Source organism: Coregonus clupeaformis, chromosome 7 (assembly GCF_020615455.1).
Source record: "Coregonus clupeaformis isolate EN_2021a chromosome 7, ASM2061545v1, whole genome shotgun sequence".
Lineage (NCBI taxonomy): Eukaryota > Metazoa > Chordata > Actinopteri > Salmoniformes > Salmonidae > Coregonus > Coregonus clupeaformis.
Window position 1 is genome coordinate 52,692,473 of NC_059198.1, and position 27,127 is coordinate 52,719,599.

The 27,127-nt window shown below is 50.3% G+C and overlaps 1 protein-coding gene across 1 annotated transcript in view; it reads left to right on the top strand.

Annotated features, from left to right (window-relative positions):
• The window catches only part of LOC121556447 (mitogen-activated protein kinase kinase kinase 3-like), a 184,291-nt gene that overhangs the window by 121,344 nt on the left and 35,820 nt on the right, over positions 1-27,127 (top strand). Inside the window, exons 13-14 of the mRNA XM_045221430.1 lie at positions 17,310-17,458; positions 19,055-19,186. Of these exons, the coding sequence (XP_045077365.1) occupies positions 17,310-17,458; positions 19,055-19,186 (281 nt within the window). The remainder of the gene's footprint in view (positions 1-17,309; positions 17,459-19,054; positions 19,187-27,127) is intronic.

Below are 27,127 nucleotides of genomic sequence, written 5' to 3' on the forward strand. Positions count from 1 at the left end.
TGCACAACCGATTGGCAAACATATTGCACGTTGAGAAATCATGTGACTAAACTGAATATAAAGAAGAAGTAACTACACTATGAAACAAAGATAAATGACATAAAGAATGATAGTAAAAAGCTTTGGAGCACCTTAAATGAAATTTTTGGGAAAAAGGCAAACTCAGCTCCATCATTCATTGAATCAGATGGCTCATTCATCACAAAACCAACTGATATTGCAAAGTACTTTAATGATTTTTTCATTGGCAAGATTAGCAAACTTAGGCATGACATGCCAGCAACAAACGCTGACACTACACATCCAGGTATATCTGTCCAAATTATGAAAGAGAAGCATTGTAATTTTGAATTCCGTAAAATGAGTGTGGAAGAGGTGAAAAAATGATTGTTGTCTATCAACAATGACAAAATGATAAAAAAAAATATATATATGTATTCACTAACTGTAAGTCGCTCTGGATAAGAGCGTCTGCTAAATGACTAAAATGTAAATGTAAGCCACCGGGGTCTGACAACTTGGATGGAAAATTACTGAGGATAATAGCGGACGACATATCTAGTAACCCTGGATTGTAAACTGTCATGGTCAAAACATGGTGATACAACAGTAGCTAAAATGGGGAGAAGTCTGTCCATAATAAAGTGCTGCTCTGCATTCTTAACAGCACTATCAACAAGGCAGGTCCTACAGGCCCTAGTTTTGTTGCACCTGGACTACTGTTCAGTCATGTGGTCAGGTGCCACAAAGACAATTGGCTCAGAACAGAGCAGCACGGCTGGCCCTTAAATTTACACAGAGCTAACATGAATAATATTCATGTAAATCTCTCATGGCTCAAAGTGGAGGAGAGATTCACTTCATCACTACTTGTATTTGTGAGAGGTATTGACATGTTGAATGCACCGAGCTGTCTGTTTGAACGACTGACACACAGCTCCGACACCCATTCGTACCCCACAAGACATGCCACCAGAGGTCTCTTCACAGTCCCCAAGTCCAGAACAGACTATGGGAGGCGCACAGTACTACATAGAGCCATGACTACATGGAACTCTATTCCACATCAAGTAACTGATGCAAGCAGTAAAATTAGATTTTAAAAATACACCTTGTGGAACAGCGGGGACTGTGAAGAGACACACACACAGGTACAGACACAAGCATACGCACACATTGTGATATTGGATTTCTGCAACTCGCTGTTGGCTGGGCTCCCTGCTTGTGCCATTAAACCCCTACAACTTATCCAGAATTGCGCAGCCCGTCTGGTGTTCGACCTTCCCAAGTTCTCTCACGTCACCCCGCTCCTCCGAACACTCCACTGGCTTCCAGTTGAAGCTCGCATCTGCTACAAGACACTGGTGCTTGCCTACGGAGCTGTGAGGGGAACGGCACCTCTGTACCTTCGGGCTCTGATCAGTCCCTACACCCAAACGAGGGCATTGCGTTCATCCACCTCTGGCCTGCTGGCCCCACTACCTCTGCGGAAGCACAGTTCCCGCTCAGCCCAGTCAAAACTGTTCGCTGCTCTGGCACCCCAATGGTGGAACAAGCTCCCTCACGACGCCAGGACAGCGGAGTCACTCACCACCTTCCGGAGACATTTGAAACCCCACCTCTTTAAGGAACACCTGGGATAGGATAAAGTAATCCTTCTACCCCCCCTTATCCCACCCAAAAAAAAAAAAAAATAATATTGTAAAGTGGTTATCCCACTGGCTATCATAAGGTGAATGCACCAATTTGTAAGTCGTTCTGGATAAGAGCGTCTGCTAAATGACTAAAATGTAAATGTTTTATGGTGGTAGTATACATTTTTTATTGTAGATATGTAGTGGTGTAATAATGTTATATGATGTACTGTTTTATCTTTTGTTTTAGATGTAATGTAAGTGCCTTAATGTGTTTGGACCCCAGGAAGAGTAGCTGCTGCCTTGGCAGGAACTAATGGGGATCCATAATAAACCCCAGGAAGAGTAGCTGCTGCCTTGGCAGGAACTAATGGGGATCCATAATAAACCCCAGGAAGAGTAGCTGCTGCCTTGGCAGGAACTAATGGGGATCCATCATAAACCCTGGGAAGAGTAGCTGCTGCCTTGGCAGGAACTAATGGGGATCCATAATAAACCCCAGGAAGAGTAGCTGCTGCCTTGGCAGGAACTAATGGGGATCCATAATAAACCCCAGGAAGAGTAGCTGCTGCCTTGGCAGGAACTAATGGGGATCCATAATAAACCCCAGGAAGAGTAGCTGCTGCCTTGGCAGGAACTAATGGGGATCCATAATAAACCCCAGGAAGAGTAGCTGCTGCCTTGGCAGGAACTAATGGGGATCCATCATAAACCCTGGGAAGAGTAGCTGCTGCCTTGGCAGGAACTAATGGGGATCCATAATAAACCCCAGGAAGAGTAGCTGCTGCCTTGGCAGGAACTAATGGGGATCCATAATAAACCCCCAGGAAGAGTAGCTGCTGCCTTGGCAGGAACTAATGGGGATCCATAATAAACCCCAGGAAGAGTAGCTGCTGCCTTGGCAGGAACTAATGGGGATCCATCATAAACCCTGGGAAGAGTAGCTGCTGCCTTGGCAGGAACTAATGGGGATCCATAATAAACCCCAGGAAGAGTAGCTGCTGCCTTGGCAGGAACTAATGGGGATCCATAATAAACCCCAGGAAGAGTAGCTGCTGCCTTGGCAGGAACTAATGGGGATCCATAATAAACCCCAGGAAGAGTAGCTGCTGCCTTGGCAGGAACTAATGGAGATCCATAATAAACCCCAGGAAGAGTAGCTGCTGCCTTGGCAGGAACTAATGGGGATCCATAATAAACCCCAGGAAGAGTAGCTGCTGCCTTGGCAGGGAACTAATGGGGATCCATAATAAATCCCAGGAAGAGTAGCTGCTGCCTTGGCAGGAACTAATGGGGATCCATAATAAACCCCAGGAAGAGTAGCTGCTGCCTTGGCAGGAACTAATGGAGATCCATAATAAACCCCAGGAAGAGTAGCTGCTGCCTTGGCAGGGAACTAATGGGGATCCATAATAAACCCCAGGAAGAGTAGCTGCTGCCTTGGCAGGAACTAATGGGGATCCATAATAAATCCCAGGAAGAGTAGCTGCTGCCTTGGCAGGAACTAATGGGGATCCATAATAAACCCCAGGAAGAGTAGCTGCTGCCTTGGCAGGAACTAATGGGGATCCATAATAAACCCCAGGAAGAGTAGCTGCTGCCTCGGCAGGAACTAATGGGGATCCATAATAAACCCCAGGAAGAGTAGCTGCTGCCTTGGCAGGAACTAATGGGGATCCATAATAAACTCCAGGAAGAGTAGCTGCTGCCTTGGCAGGAACTAATGGGGATCCATAATAAACCCCAGGAAGAGTAGCTGCTGCCTCGGCAGGAACTAATGGGGATCCATAATAAACCCCAGGAAGAGTAGCTGCTGCCTTGGCAGGAACTAATGGAGATCCATAATAAACCCCAGGAAGAGTAGCTGCTGCCTTGGCAGGAACTAATGGGGATCCATAATAAACCCCAGGAAGAGTAGCTGCTGCCTCGGCAGGAACTAATGGGGATCCATAATAAACCCCAGGAAGAGTAGCTGCTGCCTTGGCAGGAACTAATGGGGATCCATAATAAATACAAATCAGAGTCCATCTATACTGCCCCCTACTGTTGGGAAGCTTAGTTGCCGTGTCATCAGGACCAGGGTGACCGGTAGTTGTGCTCCCTGTCTGTGCTCCTCCGTCCAGACCACACAGTGTGACAGTCAGTCAGTCTCTTTACTCTGGCATCAGCTGGTAGATTGAGTTAGGATTAGGGTTTCAAAGGGAGGGTATATTACTGGAAACTTTCTAAATTCACCAGTAAACTACCAGAATTGTGGTATCTTTTAAGTATTTTATGTAGTCTGTCACAAGACATATAGTGGCCCTTTTTGGGTACTTCGGATTATCACAGGTGTCTGTAATTATCTCTGTCCCTCTGTGTGGCCTCATCACGTAAAATATATGAAATAATATGATTTTCAAATAAGAAATAGAATGACAAAGCTGTAAAACATGATCCTAAATATAAACCATCAGCTTAGTGAATATGATGTTTAATATGATGGTTTCAGCAATGAAATGTCCTGTTAGTTTACACACTTCTATTTATTTTACTATGTCTGTGTAGTTGTTGTCAATGTTTTGGCGTCAAACTGATGGCAATGGTGAAAACTCAATAGTTGGAAGAGTTGCAGAGCTAATTGCAAATAATGCCATTGATGATTAGATGCTTTTTTCATTAATTAGGCTATTTTCGCTTGAACCACATGGTGTATCAGCTAGAAACTCAGAATGGACACAGGTATACATTTTTTATATTATATATGAATAAAAAAATGTATTAGTATAAATTACTAAAGTTACACTAGATTGCCATATATTTTCTATTCATTACCAAAATGACTGAAGATTCCGGTAACTGGTAAATTACCAGTAGCTTTGCAACCCCAGGATGATGGTTCTCTGACAGATGACTGTTGGCTCTCTGACTGATGACTGTTGGCTCTCTGACTGATGACTGTTGGCTCTCTGACTGATGACTGTTGGCTCTCTGACTGATGACTGTTGGCTCTCTGACTGATGACTGTTGGTTCTCTGACAGATGACTGATGGTTCTCTGACTGATGACTGATGGTTCTCTGACTGATGACTGATGGTTCTCTGACAGATGACTGATGGTTCTCTGACAGATGACTGTTGGTTCTCTGACAGATGACTGTTGGTTCTCTGACAGATGACTGTTGGTTCTCTGACAGATGACTGATGGTTCTCTGACAGATGACTGATGGTTCTCTGACAGATGACTAAGAGACGATAAATCAAAAAAGTATTAAAAAAATATTTGATTTGGGAGATTCTCAGAGTCCGAGCATCTCTGGGGGTTTATCTAAGTTATGCAGTTATAGTGTACTGGGTTACTGACATACAGTCAGTCTGGGTTCAGTTATAGTGGACTGGGTTACTGACATACAGTCAGTCTGGGTTCAGTTATAGTGGACTGGGTTACTGACATACAGTCAGTCTGGGTTCAGTTATAGTGGACTGGGTTACTGACATACAGTCAGTCTGGGTTCAGTTATAGTGGTGACATACAGTCAGTCTGGGTTCAGTTATAGTGGACTGGGTTACTGACATACAGTCAGTCTGGGTTCAGTTATAGTGGACTGGGTTACTGACATACAGTCAGTCTGGGTTCAGTTATAGTGGACTGGGTTACTGACATACAGTCAGTCTGGGATCAGTTATAGTGGACTGGGTTACTGACATACAGTCAGTCTGGGTTCTGTTATAGTGGACTGGGTTACTGACATACAGTCAGTCTGGGTTCAGTTATAGTGGACTGGGTTACTGACATACAGTCAGTCTGGGTTCAGTTATAGTGGACTGGGTTACTGACATACAGTCAGTCTGGGTTCAGTTATAGTGGACTGGGTTACTGACATACAGTCAGTCTGGGTTCAGTTATAGTGGACTGGGGTTACTGACATACAGTCAGTCTGGGTTCAGTTATAGTGGACTGGGTTACTGACATACAGTCAGTCTGGGTTCAGTTATAGTGGACTGGGTTACTGACATACAGTCAGTCTGGGTTCAGTTATAGTGGACTGGGTTACTGACATACAGTCAGTCTGGGTTCAGTTATAGTGGACTGGGTTACTGACATACAGTCAGTCTGGGTTCAGTTATAGTGGACTGGGTTACTGACATACAGTCAGTCTGGGTTCAGTTATAGTGGACTGGGTTACTGACATAAGTCAGTCTGGGTTCAGTTATAGTGGACTGGGTTACTGACATACAGTCAGCCTGGGTTCAGTTATAGTGGACTGGGTTACTGACATACAGTCAGTCTGGGTTCAGTTATAGTGGACTGGGTTACTGACATACAGTCAGTCTGGGTTCAGTTATAGTGGACTGGGTTACTGACATACAGTCAGTCTGGGTTCAGTTATAGTGGACTGGGTTACTGACATACAGTCAGTCTGGGTTCAGTTATAGTGGACTGGGTTACTGACATACAGTCAGTCTGGGTTCAGTTATAGTGGACTGGGTTACTGACATACAGTCAGTCTGGGTTCAGTTATAGTGGACTGGGTTACTGACATACAGTCAGTCTGGGTTCAGTTATAGTGGACTGGGTTACTGACATACAGTCAGTCTGGGTTCAGTTATAGTGGACTGGGTTACTGACATACAGTCAGTCTGGGTTCAGTTATAGTGGACTGGGTTACTGACATACAGTCAGTCTGGGTGCAGTTATAGTGGACTGGGTTACTGACATACAGTCAGTCTGGGTTCAGTTATAGTGGACTGGGTTACTGACATACAGTCAGTCTGGGTTCAGTTATAGTGGACTGGGTTACTGACATACAGTCAGCCTGGGTTCAGTTATAGTGGACTGGGTTACTGACATACAGTCAGTCTGGGTTCAGTTATAGTGGACTGGGTTACTGACATACAGTCAGTCTGGGTTCAGTTATAGTGGACTGGGTTACTGACATACAGTCAGTCTGGGTTCAGTTATAGTGGACTGGGTTACTGACATACAGTCAGTCTGGGTTCAGTTATAGTGGACTGGGTTACTGACATACAGTCAGTCTGGGTTCAGTTATAGTGGACTGGGTTACTGACATACAGTCAGTCTGGGTTCAGTTATAGTGGACTGGGTTACTGACATACAGTCAGTCTGGGTTCAGTTATAGTGGACTGGGTTACTGACATACAGTCAGTCTGGGTTCAGTTATAGTGGACTGGGTTACTGACATACAGTCAGCCTGGGTTCAGTTATAGTGGACTGGGTTACTGACATACAGTCAGTCTGGGTTCAGTTATAGTGGACTGGGTTACTGACATACAGTCAGTCTGGGTTCAGTTATAGTGGACTGGGTTACTGACATACAGTCAGTCTGGGTTCAGTTATAGTGGACTGGGTTACTGACATACAGTCAGTCTGGGTTCAGTTATAGTGGACTGGGTTACTGACATACAGTCAGTCTGGGTTCAGTTATAGTGGACTGGGTTACTGACATACAGTCAGTCTGGGTTCAGTTATAGTGGACTGGGTTACTGACATACAGTCAGTCTGGGTTCAGTTATAGTGGACTGGGTTACTGACATACAGTCAGTCTGGGTTCAGTTATAGTGGACTGGGTTACTGACATACAGTCAGTCTGGGTGCAGTTATAGTGGACTGGGTTACTGACATACAGTCAGTCTGGGTTCAGTTATAGTGGACTGGGTTACTGACATACAGTCAGTCTGGGTTCAGTTATAGTGGACTGGGTTACTGACATACAGTCAGTCTGGGTTCAGTTATAGTGGACTGGGTTACTGACATACAGTCAGTCTGGGTTCAGTTTATAGTGGACTGGGTTACTGACATACAGTCAGTCTGGGTTCAGTTATAGTGGACTGGGTTACTGACATACAGTCAGTCTGGGTTCAGTTATAGTGGACTGGGTTACTGACATACAGTCAGTCTGGGTTCAGTTATAGTGGACTGGGTTACTGACATACAGTCAGTCTGGGTTCAGTTATAGTGGACTGGGTTACTGACATACAGTCAGTCTGGGTTCAGTTATAGTGGACTGGGTTACTGACATACAGTCAGTCTGGGTTCAGTTATAGTGGACTGGGTTACTGACATACAGTCAGTCTGGGTTCAGTTATAGTGGACTGGGTTACTGACATACAGTCAGTCTGGGTTCTGTTATAGTGGACTGGGTTACTGACATACAGTCAGTCTGGGTTCAGTTATAGTGGACTGGGTTACTGACATACAGTCAGTCTGGGTTCAGTTATAGTGGACTGGGTTACTGACATACAGTCAGTCTGGGTTCAGTTATAGTGGACTGGGTTACTGACATACAGTCAGTCTGGGTTCAGTTATAGTGGACTGGGTTACTGACATACAGTCAGTCTGGGTTCAGTTATAGTGTATTGGGTTACTGACATACAGTCAGTCTGGGTTCAGTTATAGTGGACTGGGTTACTGACATACAGTTAGTCTGGGTTCAGTTATAGTGGACTGGGTTACTGACATACAGTCAGTCTGGGTTCAGTTATAGTGGACTGGGTTACTGACATACAGTCAGTCTGGGTTCAGTTATAGTGGACTGGGTTACTGACATACAGTCAGTCTGGGTTCAGTTATAGTGGACTGGGTTACTGACATACAGTCAGTCTGGGTTCAGTTATAGTGGACTGGGTTACTGACATACAGTCAGTCTGGGTTCAGTTATAGTGGACTGGGTTACTGACATACAGTCAGCCTGGGTTCAGTTATAGTGGACTGGGTTACTGACATACAGTCAGTCTGGGTTCAGTTATAGTGGACTGGGTTACTGACATACAGTCAGTCTGGGTTCAGTTATAGTGGACTGGGTTACTGACATACAGTCAGTCTGGGTTCAGTTATAGTGGACTGGGTTACTGACATACAGTCAGTCTGGGTTCAGTTATAGTGGACTGGGTTACTGACATACAGTCAGTCTGGGTTCAGTTATAGTGGACTGGGTTACTGACATACAGTCAGTCTGGGTTCAGTTATAGTGGACTGGGTTACTGACATACAGTCAGTCTGGGTTCAGTTATAGTGGACTGGGTTACTGACATACAGTCAGTCTGGGTTCAGTTATAGTGGACTGGGTTACTGACATACAGTCAGTCTGGGTGCAGTTATAGTGGACTGGGTTACTGACATACAGTCAGTCTGGGTTCAGTTATAGTGGACTGGGTTACTGACATACAGTCAGTCTGGGTTCAGTTATAGTGGACTGGGTTACTGACATACAGTCAGTCTGGGTTCAGTTATAGTGGACTGGGTTACTGACATACAGTCAGTCTGGGTTCAGTTATAGTGGACTGGGTTACTGACATACAGTCAGTCTGGGTTCAGTTATAGTGGACTGGGTTACTGACATACAGTCAGTCTGGGTTCAGTTATAGTGGACTGGGTTACTGACATACAGTCAGTCTGGGTTCAGTTATAGTGGACTGGGTTACTGACATACAGTCAGTCTGGGTTCAGTTATAGTGGACTGGGTTACTGACATACAGTCAGTCTGGGTTCAGTTATAGTGGACTGGGTTACTGACATACAGTCAGTCTGGGTTCTGTTATAGTGGACTGGGTTACTGACATACAGTCAGTCTGGGTTCAGTTATAGTGGACTGGGTTACTGACATACAGTCAGTCTGGGTTCTGTTATAGTGGACTGGGTTACTGACATACAGTCAGTCTGGGTTCTGTTATAGTGGACTGGGTTACTGACATACAGTCAGTCTGGGTTCTGTTATAGTGGACTGGAGTTACTGACATACAGTCAGTCTGGGTTCAGTTATAGTGGACTGGGTTACTGACATACAGTCAGTCTGGGTTCAGTTATAGTGGACTGGGTTACTGACATACAGTCAGTCTGGGTTCTGTTATAGTGGACTGGGTTACTGACATACAGTCAGTCTGGGTTCAGTTATAGTGGACTGGGTTACTGACATACAGTCAGTCTGGGTTCAGTTATAGTGGACTGGGTTACTGACATACAGTCAGTCTGGGTTCAGTTATAGTGGACTGGGTTACTGACATACAGTCAGTCTGGGTTCAGTTATAGTGGACTGGGTTACTGACATACAGTCAGTCTGGGTTCAGTTATAGTGGACTGGGTTACTGACATACAGTCAGTCTGGGTTCAGTTATAGTGGACTGGGTTACTGACATACAGTCAGTCTGGGTTCAGTTATAGTGGACTGGGTTACTGACATACAGTCAGTCTGGGTTCAGTTATAGTGGTGACATACAGTCAGCCTGGGTTCAGTTATAGTGGACTGGGTTACTGACATACAGTCAGTCTGGGTTCAGTTATAGTGGACTGGGTTACTGACATACAGTCAGTCTGGGTTCAGTTATAGTGGACTGGGTTACTGACATACAGTCAGTCTGGGTTCTGTTATAGTGGACTGGGTTACTGACATACAGTCAGTCTGGGTTCAGTTATAGTGGACTGGGTTACTGACATACAGTCAGTCTGGGTTCAGTTATAGTGGACTGGGTTACTGACATACAGTCAGTCTGGGTTCTGTTATAGTGGACTGGGTTACGACATACAGTCAGTCTGGGTTCAGTTATAGTGGACTGGGTTACTGACATACAGTCAGTCTGGGTTCAGTTATAGTGGACTGGGTTACTGACATACAGTCAGTCTGGGTTCAGTTATAGTGGACTGGGTTACTGACATACAGTCAGTCTGGGTTCAGTTATAGTGGACTGGGTTACTGACATACAGTCAGTCTGGGTTCAGTTATAGTGGACTGGGTTACAATAGGAATGTGTACTGTTGGGGGTACTGGAGGACCAGGGTTGGGAAACACTGGCCTAAATGATCTGTGCCAACAGTCTTGCTTTTTGCAGATTGCATATTTCAAGAAACTACATCCAAAAATGTGTACTGTTGGAGGACTGGAGTTGGGCTGTGGGGGGTACTGGAGTTGGGCTGTTGGAGGACTGGAGTTGGGCTGTTGGGGGTACTGGAGTTGGGCTGTTGGGGGATACTGGAGGACTGGAGTTGGGCTGTTGGGGGTACTGGAGTTGGGCTGTTGGGGGATACTGGAGGACTGGAGTTGGGCTGTTGGGGATACTGGAGTTGGGCTGTTGGGGGATACTGGAGGACTGGAGTTGGGCTGTTGGGGGTACTGGAGTTGGGCTGTTGGGGGATACTGGAGGACTGGAGTTGGGCTGTTGGGGATACTGGAGGACTGGAGTTGGGCTGTTGGGGATACTGGAGGACTGGAGTTGGGCTGTTGGGGGTACTGGAGGACTGGAGTTGGGCTGTTGGGGGGACTGGAGGACTGGAGTTGGGCTGTTGGGGGGTACAGGAGGACTGGAGTTGGGCTGTTGGGGGGTACTGGAGGACTGGAGTTGGGCTGTTGGGGGGACTGGAGGACTGGAGTTGGGCTGTTGGGGGTACTGGAGTTGGGCTGTTGGGGGATACTGGAGGACTGGAGTTGGGCTGTTGGGGGGACTGGAGGACTGGAGTTGGGCTGTTGGGGTTACTGGAGGACTGTAGTTGGGCTGTTGGGGGGTACAGGAGGACTGGAGTTGGGCTGTTGGGGGGACTGGAGGACTGGAGTTGGGCTGTTGGGGTTACTGGAGGACTGGAGTTGGGCTGTTGGGGTTACTGGAGTTGGGCTGTTGGGGGGTACTGGAGTTGGGCTGTTGGGGTTACTGGAGGACTGGAGTTGGGCTGTTGGGGTTACTGGAGGACTGGAGTTGGGCTGTTGGGGTTACTGGAGGACTGGAGTTGGGCTGTTGGGGTTACTGGAGTTGGGCTGTTGGGGGACTGGAGTTGGGCTGTTGGGGGTACTGGAGGACTGGAGTTGGGCTGTTGGGGTTACTGGAGGACTGGAGTTGGGCTGTTGGGGTTACTGGAGTTGGGCTGTTGGGGGACTGGAGTTGGGCTGTTGGGGGTACAGGAGGACTGGAGTTGGGCTGTTGGGGTTACTGGAGGACTGGAGTTGGGCTGTTGGGGTTACTGGAGTTGGGCTGTTGGAGGACTGGAGTTGGGCTGTTGGGGGTACAGGAGGACTGGAGTTGGGCTGTTGGGGTTACTGGAGGACTGGAGTTGGGCTGTTGGGGTTACTGGAGTTGGGCTGTTGGGGGTACTGGAGTTGGGCTGTTGGGGGGACTGGAGGACTGGAGTTGGGCTGTTGGGGTTACTGGAGGACTGGAGTTGGGCTGTTGGGGGTAGCAGGAGGACTGGAGTTGGGCTGTTGGGGGGACTGGAGGACTGGAGTTGGGCTGTTGGGGTTACTGGAGGACTGGAGTTGGGCTGTTGGGGTTACTGGAGTTGGGCTGTTGGGGGGTACTGGAGTTGGGCTGTTGGGGTTACTGGAGGACTGGAGTTGGGCTGTTGGGGTTACTGGAGGACTGGAGTTGGGCTGTTGGGGTTACTGGAGGACTGGAGTTGGGCTGTTGGGGTTACTGGAGTTGGGCTGTTGGGGGACTGGAGTTGGGCTGTTGGGGGTACTGGAGGACTGGAGTTGGGCTGTTGGGGTTACTGGAGGACTGGAGTTGGGCTGTTGGGGTTACTGGAGTTGGGCTGTTGGGGACTGGAGTTGGGCTGTTGGGGGTACAGGAGGACTGGAGTTGGGCTGTTGGGGTTACTGGAGGACTGGAGTTGGGCTGTTGGGGTTACTGGAGTTGGGCTGTTGGAGGACTGGAGTTGGGCTGTTGGGGGTACAGGAGGACTGGAGTTGGGCTGTTGGGGTTACTGGAGGACTGGAGTTGGGCTGTTGGGGTTACTGGAGTTGGGCTGTTGGGGGGTACTGGAGTTGGGCTGTTGGGGGGACTGGAGGACTGGAGTTGGGCTGTTGGGGTTACTGGAGGACTGGAGATGGGCTGTTGGGGTACTGGAGGACTGGAGTTGGGCTGTTGGGGGTACTGGAGGACTGGAGTTGGGCTGTTGGGGGTACTGGAGTTGGGCTGTTGAGGACTGGAGGACAGGAGTTGGGCTGTTGGGGGTATTGGAGGACTGGAGTTGGGCTGTTGGGGGTACTGGAGGACTGGAGTTGGGCTGTTGGGGGTACTGGAGGACTGGAGTTGGGCTGTTGGGGGTACAGGAGGACTGGAGTTGGGCTGTTGGGGGTACTGGAGGACTGGAGTTGGGCTGTTGGGGATACTGGAGGACTGGAGTTGGGCTGTTGGGGGTACTGGAGGACTGGAGTTGGGCTGTTGGGGGTACTGGAGTTGGGCTGTTGGGGGTACTGGAGTTGGGCTGTTGGGGGGTACTGGAGGACTGGAGTTGGGCTGTTGGGGGTACTGGAGTTGGGCTGTTGGGGGGTACTGGAGGACTGGAGTTGGGCTGTTGGGTTACTGGAGGACTGGAGTTGGGCTGTTGGGGTACTGGAGTTGGGCTGTTGGGGGGTACTGGAGGACTGGAGTTGGGCTGTTGGGGTTACTGGAGTTGGGCTGTTGGGGGTACTGGAGGACTGGAGTTGGGCTGTTGGGGGGTACTGGAGGACTGGAGTTGGGCTGTTGGGGGTACTGGAGGACTGGAGTTGGGCTGTTGGGGATACTGGAGTTGGGCTGTTGGGGGTACTGGAGGACTGGAGTTGGGCTGTTGGGGGTACTGGAGTTGGGCTGTTGGGGGGTACTGGAGTTGGGCTGTTGGGGGTACTGGAGTTGGGCTGTTGGGGGGTACTGGAGTTGGGCTGTTGGGGGTACTGGAGTTGGGCTGTTGGGGGGTACTGGAGTTGGGCTGTTGGGGTACTGGAGGACTGGAGTTGGGCTGTTGGGGGGTACTGGAGGACTGGAGTTGGGCTGTTGGGGGGTACTGGAGGACTGGAGTTGGGCTGTTGGGGGTACTGGAGTTGGGCTGTTGGGGGTACTGGAGGACTGGAGTTGGGCTGTTGGGGGTACTGGAGGACTGGAGTTGGGCTGTTGGGGGTACAGGAGGACTGGAGTTGGGCTGTTGGGGGGTACTGGAGGACTGGAGTTGGGCTGTTGGGGGGTACAGGAGGACTGGAGTTGGGCTGTTGGGGGTACTGGAGGACTGGAGTTGGGCTGTTGGGGATACTGGAGGACTGGAGTTGGGCTGTTGGGGGTACTGGAGGACTGGAGTTGGGCTGTTGGGGGTACTGGAGTTGGGCTGTTGGGGGTACTGGAGTTGGGCTGTTGGGGGGTACTGGAGGACTGGAGTTGGGCTGTTGGGGGGTACTGGAGTTGGGCTGTTGGGGGGTACTGGAGGACTGGAGTTGGGCTGTTGGGTTACTGGAGGACTGGAGTTGGGCTGTTGGGGGTACTGGAGTTGGGCTGTTGGGGGGTACTGGAGGACTGGAGTTGGGCTGTTGGGGTTACTGGAGTTGGGCTGTTGGGGGTACTGGAGGACTGGAGTTGGGCTGTTGGGGGGTACTGGAGGACTGGAGTTGGGCTGTTGGGGGTACTGGAGGACTGGAGTTGGGCTGTTGGGGATACTGGAGTTGGGCTGTTGGGGGTACTGGAGGACTGGAGTTGGGCTGTTGGGGGTACTGGAGTTGGGCTGTTGGGGGGTACTGGAGTTGGGCTGTTGGGGGGTACTGGAGTTGGGCTGTTGGGGGGTACTGGAGTTGGGCTGTTGGGGGTACTGGAGTTGGGCTGTTGGGGTACTGGAGGACTGGAGTTGGGCTGTTGGGGGGTACTGGAGGACTGGAGTTGGGCTGTTGGGGGGTACTGGAGGACTGGAGTTGGGCTGTTGGGGGTACAGGAGGACTGGAGTTGGGCTGTTGGGGGTACTGGAGTTGGGCTGTTGGGGGTACTGGAGTTGGGCTGTTGGGGGTACTGGAGTTGGGCTGTTGGGGGTACTGGAGTTGGGCTGTTGGGGGTACTGGAGGACTGGAGTTGGGCTGTTGGGGGTACTGGAGTTGGGCTGTTGGGGGTACTGGAGTTGGGCTGTTGGGGGGGTACTGGAGTTGGGCTGTTGGGGGGTACTGGAGTTGGGCTGTTGGGGGTACTGGCAGTTGGGCTGTTGGGGGTACTGGAGTTGGGCTGTTGGGGGTACTGGAGTTGGGCTGTTGGGGGTACTGGAGTTGGGCTGTTGGGGGGTACTGGAGTTGGGCTGTTGGGGGGGACTGGAGGACTGGAGTTGGGCTGTTGGGGGTACTGGAGGACTGGAGTTGGGCTGTTGGGGATACTGGAGGACTGGAGTTGGACTGTTGGGGTACTGGAGGACTGGAGTTGGGCTGTTGGGGATACTGGAGGACTGGAGTTGGGCTGTTGGGGTTACTGGAGTTGGGCTGTTGGGGGGTACTGGAGTTGGGCTGTTGGGGGGTACTGGAGGACTGGAGTTGGGCTGTTGGGGGTACTGGAGGACTGGAGTTGGGCTGTTGGGGATACTGGAGGACTGGAGTTGGGCTGTTGGGGATACTGGAGGACTGGAGTTGGGCTGTTGGGGGTACTGGAGGACTGGAGTTGGGCTGTTGGGGGGTACTGGAGTTGGGCTGTTGGGGGGTACTGGAGTTGGGCTGTTGGGGGTACTGGAGTTGGGCTGTTGGGGGACTGGAGGACTGGAGTTGGGCTGTTGGGGATACTGGAGGACTGGAGTTGGGCTGTTGGGGGTACTGGAGGACTGGAGTTGGGCTGTTGGGGGTACTGGAGTTGGGCTGTTGGGGGTACTGGAGTTGGGCTGTTGGGGGGTACTGGAGTTGGGCTGTTGGGGGTACTGGAGTTGGGCTGTTGGGGGTACTGGAGTTGGGCTGTTGGGGGTACTGGAGTTGGGCTGTTGGGGGGTACTGGAGTTGGGCTGTTGGGGGGTACTGGAGTTGGGCTGTTGGGGGTACTGGAGTTGGGCTGTTGGGGGGTACTGGAGGACTGGAGTTGGGCTGTTGGGGGGTACTGGAGTTGGGCTGTTGGGCTGTTGGGGGTACTGGAGTTGGGCTGTTGGGGGGTACTGGAGTTGGGCTGTTGGGGGTACTGGAGTTGGGCTGTTGGGGGTACTGGAGTTGGGCTGTTGGGGGTACTGGAGTTGGGCTGTTGGGGGGTACTGGAGTTGGGCTGTTGGGCTGTTGGGGGGTACTGGAGTTGGGCTGTTGGGGGGTACTGGAGTTGGGCTGTTGGGGGGTACTGGAGTTGGGCTGTTGGGGGTACTGGAGTTGGGCTGTTGGGGGTACTGGAGGACTGGAGTTGGGCTGTTGGGGATACTGGAGGACTGGAGTTGGGCTGTTGGGGGTACTGGAGGACTGGAGTTGGGCTGTTGGGGGTACTGGAGGACTGGAGTTGGGCTGTTGGGGATACTGGAGGACTGGAGTTGGGCTGTTGGGGATACTGGAGGACTGGAGTTGGGCTGTTGGGGGGACTGGAGGACTGGAGTTGGGCTGTTGGGGATACTGGAGGACTGGAGTTGGGCTGTTGGGGGTACTGGAGGACTGGAGTTGGGCTGTTGGGGGACTGGAGGACTGGAGTTGGGCTGTTGGGGATACTGGAGGACTGGAGTTGGGCTGTTGGGGATACTGGAGGACTGGAGTTGGGCTGTTGGGGGGACTGGAGGACTGGAGTTGGGCTGTTGGGGGTACTGGAGGACTGGAGTTGGGCTGTTGGGGGGAGTTGGGCTGTTGGGGATACTGGAGGACTGGAGTTGGGCTGTTGGGGATACTGGAGGACTGGAGTTGGGCTGTTGGGGGGTACTGGAGGACTGGAGTTGGGCTGTTGGGGGGACTGGAGGACTGGAGTTGGGCTGTTGGGGGGAGTTGGGCTGTTGGGGATACTGGAGGACTGGAGTTGGGCTGTTGGGGGGGACTGGAGGACTGGAGTTGGGCTGTTGGGATACTGGAGGACTGGAGTTGGGCTGTTGGGGGGGACTGGAGGACTGGAGTTGGGCTGTTGGGGGGAGTTGGGCTGTTGGGGATACTGGAGGACTGGAGTTGGGCTGTTGGGGGGGACTGGAGGACTGGAGTTGGGCTGTTGGGGATACTGGAGGAGTGGAGTTGGGAAACACTGATTTAGGCCATGATGAGCTAAGATTGTTAGCTAGCTAGCTATCTCAATTGGAACATGTTTGACTAAAACCAGTGCAGAAAGCATTTTCCTACATTAACATTTTCAGTCATCAGCGCATGCCATTTGCAGTTTAAATATATAGCCAATACATTGTGTATTGAATAACAGTGTAATTTGCATTATGGTTTCATTAAGGAAAAAAAATGGTGGGACTCCCGAGTGGTGCAGCGGTCTAAGGCACTGCAGTGCTTGAGGCGTCACTACAGATCCGGGTTCGATCCCGGGCTGTGTCGCAGCCGGCCGCGACCGGGAGACCCATGAGGCGACGCCCAATTGGCCCAGCGTCGTCCTGGTTAGGGGAGGGCTTGTCCCATCGCGCTCTAGCGACTCATGCACGCTGACACGCTCGCCAGTTATACAGTGTTTCCTCCGACACATTGGTGCGGCTGGCTTCCGGGTTAAGCGAGCAGTGTGTCAAGAAGCAGTGCGGTTTGGCAGGGTCGTGTTTCTGTGGACGCATGGCTCTCGACCTTCGCCTCTCCCGAGTCCGTAACTACCAATTGGATATCACGAAATTGGGGAGAAAATAATGTTAATTTATATATTTAGTTTAAAAAATCATCATTTAGAGTATCTGTTAGTCATTTGGAGCTTTGATTTAATTTGTGAAGGAAATGTATGTTTTTCATATCGGCAGATATATCGGTAATCGTTATTCGACCCCAGAATCTGATATCGGTTGGGCTGTAGCGTGTAGCGTGTATTCTCCTAGTTTATGACGTGTTCTGTCTCGTAGCTCCGCGGGCGCCGGTGAACTGGCGTCAGGGGAAGCTGCTGGGGCGCGGGGCGTTTGGGGAGGTCTACCTCTGTTACGACGCTGACACCGGACGGGAGCTGGCCGCCAAACAGGTGCCCTTTGACCCCGACTGTCAGGAAACCAGCAAGGTGAGTGGGAGGGATCAGATTTACCTGTCAGAACACAGAGACACCTGAGAACACAGATTTACCTGTCAGAACACAGAGACGCCTGAGAACACAGATTTACCGCGCTCTCTCGCTCTCTCTCCCCCTTCTCTCTCTCTCTCCCCCTCTTGCTCCCTCTCTCTCTCGCTCCCCCTCTTTCACTCTCCCCCTCTCTCCCCTTCTCTCTCCTCCTTCTCTCTTTCTCCCCCTCTCTCCCCCCTTCTGTCTCGCGCCCCCTCTTTCTCTCTCCCCCTTCTCTCTCTCTCTCCTCCTCTCGCTCCCCCTCTCTTGCTCCCCCTCTTTCACTCTCCCCCTTCTCTCTCTCCCCCTTCTCTCTCCTCCTCCTCTCTCCTCCTCTTTCTCTCTCTCCCCTCTTTTTCTCCCCCCCTCTCTGTCCATCTTGATCTCCCCCCTCTCTCTCCCCTCTCTTTCCCCCCCCTCTCTCTCCCCTCTCTTTCTCCCCCCCTCTCTGTCCGTCTTGATCTCCCCCCTCTCTCTCCCCTCTCTTTCTCCCCCCCTCTCTGTCCGTCTTGATCTCCCCCTCTCTCTCCCTCTCTTTCTCCCCCTCTCTGTCCGTCTTGATCTCCCCCTCTCTCTCCCCTCTCTTTCTCCCCCTCTCTGTCCATCTTGATCTCCCCCTCTCTCTCCCCTCTCTTTCTCCCCCCTCTCTGTCCATCTTGACTCTCCCCCTCTCTCTCCCTCTCTTTTCCCCCCTCTCTGTCCATCTTGATTTCCCCCCTCTCTCTCTCCCCTCTCTTTCTCCCCCCTCTCTGTCCATCTTGATCTCCCCCTCTCTCTCCCCTCTCTTTCTCCCCCTCTCTGTCCGTCTTGATCTCCCCCCTCTCTCTCCCTCTCTTTCTCCCCCCTCTCTGTCCATCTTGATCTCCCCCTCTCTCTCCCCTCTCTTTCTCCCCCCTCTCTGTCCGTCTTGATCTCCCCCTCTCTCTCCCTCTCTTTCTCCCCCTCTCTGTCCATCTTGATCTCCCCCTCTCTCTCCCCTCTCTTTCTCCCCCTCTCTGTCCATCTTGATCTCCCCCTCTCTCTCCCCTCTCTTTCTCCCCCCTCTCTGTCCATCTTGATCTCCCCCCTCTCTCTCCCCTCTCTTTCTCCCCCCCTCTCTGTCCATCTTGATCTCCCCTCTCTTTCTCCCCCCCTCTCTGTCCATCTTGATCTCCCCCCTCTCTCTCCCCTCTCTTTCTCCCCCCCTCTCTGTCCGTCTTGATCTCCCCCCTCTCTCTCCCCTCTCTTTCTCCCCCCCTCTCTGTCCATCTTGATCTCCCCCCTCTCTCTCCCCTCTCTTTCTCCCCCCCTCTCTGTCCATCTTGATCTCCCCCCTCTCTCTCCCCTCTCTTTCTCCCCCTCTCTGTCCATCTTGATCTCCCCCTCTCTCTCCCCTCTCTTTCTCCCCCCCTCTCTGTCCATCTTGATCTCCCCCCTCTCTCTCCCCTCTCTTTCTCCCCCCTCTGTCCATCTTGATCTCCCTCTCTTTCTCCCCCTCTCTGTCCATCTTGATCTCCCCCCTCTCTCTCCCCTCTCTTTCTCCCCCCCTCTCTGTCCATCTTGATCTCCCCCCTCTAGGAGGTGAATGCTCTGGAGTGTGAGGTCCAGTTGTTGAAGAACCTGCATCATGAGCGGATCGTTCAGTACTACGGCTCTACGAGGGACCTGGAGCAGAGGAAACTCACCATCTTTGTGGAGTTCATGCCTGGGGTGGGTAGGTGTGTGTGTGTGTCTGTTAAATGTGGACCGTTGATGTGGTGCGTAATCTTAGCATTGGTTATCAAAAGGCATCATGATGAAGATCAGCGGACTTTAAATCAGATTGGTTTACCATCTGAACATTGACTAGAATATAAGCAGATGGGGCCTTTCAGGCCAGCATCAGAGACAGACAGCCTTTCCTTCAGGCCAGCATCAGAGACAGACAGCCTTTCCTTCAGGCCAGCATCGGAGACAGACAGCCTTTCCTTCAGGCCAGCATCAGAGACAGACAGCCTTTCCTTCAGGCCAGCATCAGAGACAGACAGCCTTTCCTTCAGGCCAGCATCAGAGACAGACAGCCTTTCCTTCAGGCCAGCATCAGAGACAGACAGCCTTTCCTTCAGGCCAGCATCAGAGACAGACAGCCTTTCCTTCAGGCCAGCATCAGAGACAGACAGCCTTTCCTTCAGGCCAGCATCAGAGACAGACAGCCTTTCCTTCAGGCCAGCATCAGAGACAGACAGCCTTTCCTTCAGGCCAGCATCGGAGACAGACAGCCTTTCCTTCAGGCCAGCATCAGAGACAGACAGCCTTTCCTTCAGGCCAGCATCAGAGACAGACAGCCTTTCCTTCAGGCCAGCATCAGAGACAGACAGCCTTTCCTTCAGGCCAGCATCAGAGACAGACAGCCTTTCCTTCAGGCCAGCATCAGAGACAGACAGCCTTTCCTTCAGGCCAGCATCAGAGACAGACAGCCTTTCCTTCAGGCCAGCATCAGAGACAGACAGCCTTTCCTTCAGGCCAGCATCAGAGACAGGCAGCCTTTCAGACAGTTTTATCTGCCAAACCCAAATCAACCCACTGCAGCATAGAACAATGTAGAAATGTCACCATCAGTCCTGTCAGCAGAACACTATGGTTTATGAGTTATCTGTAAACCAGGGAACTTAATGAGTAGCAGTCATCTCCCCATCTCCCCCTCCTTTCTACCCCAGTCCCAGTCCTTTCTACCCCAGTCCCAGTCCTTTCTACCCCCCCTCCTCTTAACCCCAGTCCCAGTCCTTTCTACCCCAGTCCCAGTCCTTTCTACCCCACCTCCTTTCTACCCCAGTCCCAGTCCTTTCTACCCCAGTCCCAGTCCTTTCTACCCCAGTCCCAGTCCTTTCTACCCCACCTCCTTTCTACCCCAGTCCCAGTCCTTTCTACCCCAGTCCCAGTCCTTTCTACCCCAGTCCCAGTCCTTTCTACCCCAGTCCCAGTCCTTTCTACCCCAGTCCCAGTCCTTTCTACCCCCCCTCCTCTTAACCCCAGTCCCAGTCCTTTCTACCCCAGTCCTTTCTACCCTAGTGGCCCCTGTTATTAATATCCCAGCTGTTATTAAGGTGGTGTCGAGGCAGTGTTGAGTGTCTTAGTCACACATTGTCTGGAAGTGGGACATGTTTATACTTCTCTGAGGTTAGCTGGCAGGGAGAGGAGGGGGGGGTGGTGATGTTCATGATACTCCTGAGTGGCGCAGTGGTCTAAGGCACTGCATCGCAGTGCTAACTGTGCCACTAGATCCTGGTTCGAATCCAGGCTCTGTCGCAGCCGGCCGCGACCGGGAGACTCATGGGCGGTGCACAATTGGCCCAGCGTCGTCCAGGGTAGGGGAGGGAATGGCCGGCAGGGATGTAGCTCAGTTGATAGAGCATGGCGTTTGCAATGCCAGGGTTGTGGGTTCGTTTCCCATGGGGGGCCAGTATAAAAAAAAATATGTATTCACTAACTGTAAGTCGCTCTGGATAAGAGCGTCTGCTAAATGACTAAAATGTAAATGTAAAAATGTTCAGTGGCCTGGGGCCAAGTCAGTGGGGAGGGATAGAGGGTTGGAGTGGAAGGATAGAGGGTTGGAGTGGAGGGATAGAGAGTTGGAGTGGAGGGATAGAGGGTTGGAGTGGAGGGATAGAGGGTTGGAGTGGAGGGATAGAGGGTTGGAGTGGAGGGATAGAGGGTTGGAGTGGAGGGATAGAGGGTTGGAGTGGAGGGATAGAGGGTTGGAGTGGAGGGATAGAGGGTTGGAGTGGAGGGATAGAGGGTTGGAGTGGAGGGATAGAGGGTTGGAGTGGAGGGATAGAGGGTTGGAGTGGAGGGATAGAGGGTTGGAGTGGAGGGATAGAGGGTTGGAGTGGAGGGATAGAGGGTTGGAGTGGAGGGATAGAGGGTTGGAGGGAGAGAGGGTTGGAGGGAGAGAGGGTTGGAGGGGAGGGATAGAGGGTTGGAGTGGAGGGATAGAGGGTTGGTTTGGAGGGATAGAGGGTTGGAGTGGAGGGATAGAGGGTTGGAGGGGAGGGATGGAGGGATAGAGGGTTGGTTTGGAGGGATAGAGGGTGGAGTGGAGTGATAGAGGGTTGGAGGGATAGAGGGTTGGAGTGGAGGGATAGAGGGGTGGAGGGATAGAGGGTTGGAGGGGAGGGATAGAGGGTTGGAGTGGAGGGATAGAGGGTTGGAGGGATAGAGGGTTGGAGGGGAGGGATAGAGGGGTGGAGTGGAGTGATAGAGGGTTGGAGGGGAGGGATAGAGGGTTGGAGTGGAGGGATAGAGGGTTGGAGTGGAGGGATAGAGGGTTGGAGTGGAGGGATAGAGGGTTGGAGTGGAGGGATATAGGGTTGGAGGGATAGAGGGTTGGAGTGGAGGGATAGAGGGTTGGAGTGGAGGGATAGAGGGTTGGAGTGGAGGGATAGAGGGTTGGAGTGGAGGGATAGAGGGTTGGAGTGGAGGGATAGAGGGTTGGAGTGGAGGGATAGAGGGTTGGAGTGGGAGGGATAGAGGGTTGGAGTGGAGGGATAGAGGGTTGGAGTGGAGGGAGAGAGGGTTGGAGTGGAGGGAGAGAGGGTTGGAGGGAGAGAGGGTTGGAGGGAGAGAGGGTTGGAGGGATAGAGGGTTGGAGGGAGAGAGGGTTGGAGGGAGAGAGGGTTGGAGGGAGAGAGGGTTGGAGTGGAGGGATAGAGGGTTGGAGGGGAGGGATAGAGAGTTGGAGTGGAGGGATAGAGGGTTGGAGTGGAGGGATAGAGGGTTGGGTTGGAGTGGAGGGATAGAGGGTTGGAGTGGAGGGATAGAGGGTTGGAGTGGAGGGATAGAGAGTTGGAGTGGAGGGATAGAGAGTTGGAGTGGAGGGATAGAGAGTTGGAGTGGAGGGATAGAGGGTTGGAGGGATAGAGGGGTGGAGTGGAGGGAGAGAGGGTTGGAGTGGAGGGAGAGAGGGTTGGAGGGAGAGAGGGTTGGAGTGAGAGAGGGTTGGAGTGGAGGGATAGAGGGTTGGAGTGGAGGGAGGGAGAGAGGGTTGGAGGGAGAGAGGGTTGGAGTGGAGGGATAGAGGGTTGGAGTGGAGGGATAGAGGGTTGGAGTGGAGGGATAGAGGGTTGGAGTGGAGGGATAGAGGGGTGGAGTGGAGGGATAGAGGGTTGGAGTGGAGGGATAGAGGGTTATCTGTTGTACCGGCACGAGCCAGCCAGGGAGTAATTGATCTGTCTTACCAAAAGTGTGAAGAGGAGTGGAGAGGAGAGTGGAGAGGAGAGAAGGAAGGGGCCGGCTCCTTGGTTTCCCTGGTGAGGGTCTATCTGGCGTGCGTCACAGGTGTGACTGAGCAGATCTCGTTTCCCCTCAGAGGACTGAAAACAGGAAGTGAAGGGAATGCGGCCAGGCAAAGGTGTTTCGGACTGAAAATGGAAGAAATGGTGTGAGCGCTCTGAGGGTATTCTGTTTTGAAACTTAAAACTGCTCTTAGTTCCGAAAAACATTCTTTTGAAAACATAATGGGTCCTAATGTCCAAGCAATTCAACATATGGGTCCTAATGAAGCAATGCACAGACAAAGTACTCCAGCTCTCCTCAGAAACAGATCAACATCCAGCTGTGTAGTTTACGGCAGGACTGCATGAGATATATTATATTGTTCTCTGAAATGATCTCACCCTAAATTAGGGTGGCAGGCAGCTAGCCTAGTGGTTAGAGCGTTGGGCCAGTAAACGAAAGGTCGCTGGTTCGAATCCCCGAGCCGACAAGGTTAAGAATCTGTAGATGTGAGCTATGTGCCCCTAACTAGTTCCAGGGGCACCGTACTACTATGGCTGACCCTGTAAAACAACACATTACACTGGACCTATCATACTACTATGGCTGACCCTGTAAAACAACACATTACACTGGACCTATCATACTACTATGGCTGACCCTGTAAAACAACACATTACACTGGACCTATCATACTACTATGGCTGACCCTGTAAAACAACACATTACACTGGACCTATCATACTACTATGGCTGACCCTGTAAAACAACACATTACACTGCACCTATCATACTACTATGGCTGACCCTGTAAAACAACACATTACACTGGACCTATCATACTACTATGGCTGACCCTGTAAAACAACACATTACACTGGACCTATCATACTACTATGGCTGACCCTATAAAACAACACATTACACTGCACCTATCATACTACTATGGCTGACCCTGTAAAACAACACATTACACTGCACCTATCATACTACTATGGCTGACCCTGTAAAACAACACATTACACTGGACCTTTCATACTACTATGGCTGACCCTGTAAAACAACACATTACACTGCACCTATCATACTACTATGGCTGACCCTGTAAAACAACACATTACACTGGACCTATCATGGCTGACCCTGTAAAACAACACATTACACTGGACCTATCATACTACTATGGCTGACCCTGTAAAACAACACATTACACTGGACCTATCATACTACTATGGCTGACCCTGTAAAACAACACATTACACTGGACCTATCATACTACTATGGCTGACCCTGTAAAACAACACATGACACTGGACCTATCATACTACTATGGCTGACCCTGTAAAACAACACATTACACTGGACCTATCATACTACTACGGCTGACCCTGTAAAACAACACATTACACTGGACCTATCATACTACTATGGCTGACCCTGTAAAACAACACATTACACTGGACCTATCATACTACTATGGCTGACCCTGTAAAACAACACATTACACTGGACCTATCATACTACTATGGCTGACCCTGTAAAACAACACATTACACTGCACCTATCATACTACTATGGCTGACCCTGTAAAACAACACATTACACTGGACCTATCATACTACTATGGCTGACCCTATAAAACAACACATTACACTGCACCTATCATACTACTATGGCTGACCCTGTAAAACAACACATTACACTGGACCTATCATGGCTGACCCTGTAAAACAACACATTACACTGGACCTATCATACTACTATGGCTGACCCTGTAAAACAACACATTACACTGGACCTATCATGGCTGACCCTGTAAAACAACACATTACACTGCACCTATCATACTACTATGGCTGACCCTGTAAAACAACACATTACACTGGACCTATCATACTACTATGGCTGACCCTGTAAAACAACACATTACACTGCACCTATCATACTCCACCCACTCTGCCAAAGCACAGCCCCCGCACCACTAGAGGGATAACTATGGCTGACCCTGTAGAACAACACATTACACTGGACCTATCATACTACTATGGCTGACCCTGTAAAACAACACATTACACTGGACCTATCATACTACTATGGCTGACCCTGTAAAACAACACATTACACTGGACCTATCATGGCTGACCCTGTAAAACAACACATTACACTGCACCTATCATACTACTATGGCTGACCCTGTAAAACAACACATTACACTGGACCTATCATACTACTATGGCTGACCCTGTAAAACAACACATTACACTGGACCTATCATACTACTATGGCTGACCCTGTAAAACAACACATTACACTGCACCTATCATACTACTACGGCTGACCCTGTAAAACAACACATTACACTGGACCTATCATACTACTATGGCTGACCCTGTAAAACAACACATTACACTGCACCTATCATACTACTATGGCTGACCCTGTAAAACAACACATTACACTGGACCTATCATACTACTATGGCTGACCCTGTAAAACAACACTTTACACTGCACCTATCATACTACTATGGCTGACCCTGTAAAACAACACATTACACTGGACCTATCATACTACTATGGCTGACCCTGTAGAACAACACATTACACTGCACCTATCATACTACTATGGCTGACCCTGTAAAACAACACATTACACTGGACCTATCATACTACTATGGCTGACCCTGTAAAACAACACATTACACTGGACCTATCATACTACTATGGCTGACCCTGTAAAACAACACATTACACTGCACCTATCATACTACTATGGCTGACCCTGTAAAACAACACATTACACTGGACCTATCATACTACTATGGCTGACCCTGTAAAACAACACATTACACTGGACCTATCATGGCTGACCCTGTAAAACAACACATTACACTGCACCTATCATACTACTATGGCTGACCCTGTAAAACAACACATTACACTGCACCTATCATACTACTACGGCTGACCCTGTAAAACAACACATTACACTGGACCTATCATACTACTATGGCTGACCCTGTAAAACAACACATTACACTGCACCTATCATACTACTATGGCTGACCCTGTAAAACAACACATTACACTGGACCTATCATACTACTATGGCTGACCCTGTAAAACAACACTTTACACTGCACCTATCATACTACTATGGCTGACCCTGTAAAACAACACATTACACTGGACCTATCATACTACTATGGCTGACCCTGTAGAACAACACATTACACTGCACCTATCATACTACTATGGCTGACCCTGTAAAACAACACATTACACTGGACCTATCATACTACTATGGCTGACCCTGTAAAACAACACATTGCACTGCACCTATCATACTACTATGGCTGACCCTGTATAACAACACACTGCACCTATCATACTACTATGGCTGACCCTGTAAAACAACACATTACACTGCACCTATCATACTACTATGGCTGACCCTGTAAAACAACACATTACACTGGACCTATCATACTACTATGGCTGACCCTGTAAAACAACACATTACACTGCACCTATCATACTACTATGGCTGACCCTGTAAAACAACACATTACACTGGACCTATCATACTACTATGGCTGACCCTGTAAAACAACACATTACACTGCACCTATCATACTACTATGGCTGACCCTGTATAACAACACACTCTACCTATCATACTACTATGGCTGACCCTGTATAACAACACACTGCACCTATCATACTACTATGGCTGACCCTGTAAAACAACACATTACACTGGACCTTTCATACTACTATGGCTGACCCTGTAAAACAACACATTACACTGGACCTATCATACTACTATGGCTGACCCTGTAAAACAACACATTACACTGCACCTATCATACTACTATGGCTGACCCTGTATAACAACACACTGCACCTATCATACTACTATGGCTGACCCTGTATAACAACACACTGCACCTATCATACTACTATGGCTGACCCTGTAAAACAACACATTACACTGGACCTTTCATACTACTATGGCTGACCCTGTAAAACAACACATTACACTGGACCTATCATACTACTATGGCTGACCCTGTAAAACAACACATTACACTGGACCTATAATACTACTATGGCTGACCCTGTAAAACAACACTTTACACTGGACCTATCATACTACTATGGCTGACCCTGTAAAACAACACATTACACTGGACCTATCATACTACTATGGCTGACCCTGTAAAACAACACATTACACTGCACCTATCATACTACTACGGCTGACCCTGTAAAACAACACATTACACTGGACCTATCATACTACTATGGCTGACCCTGTAAAACAACACATTACACTGCACCTATCATACTACTATGGCTGACCCTGTAAAACAACACATTACACTGGACCTATCATACT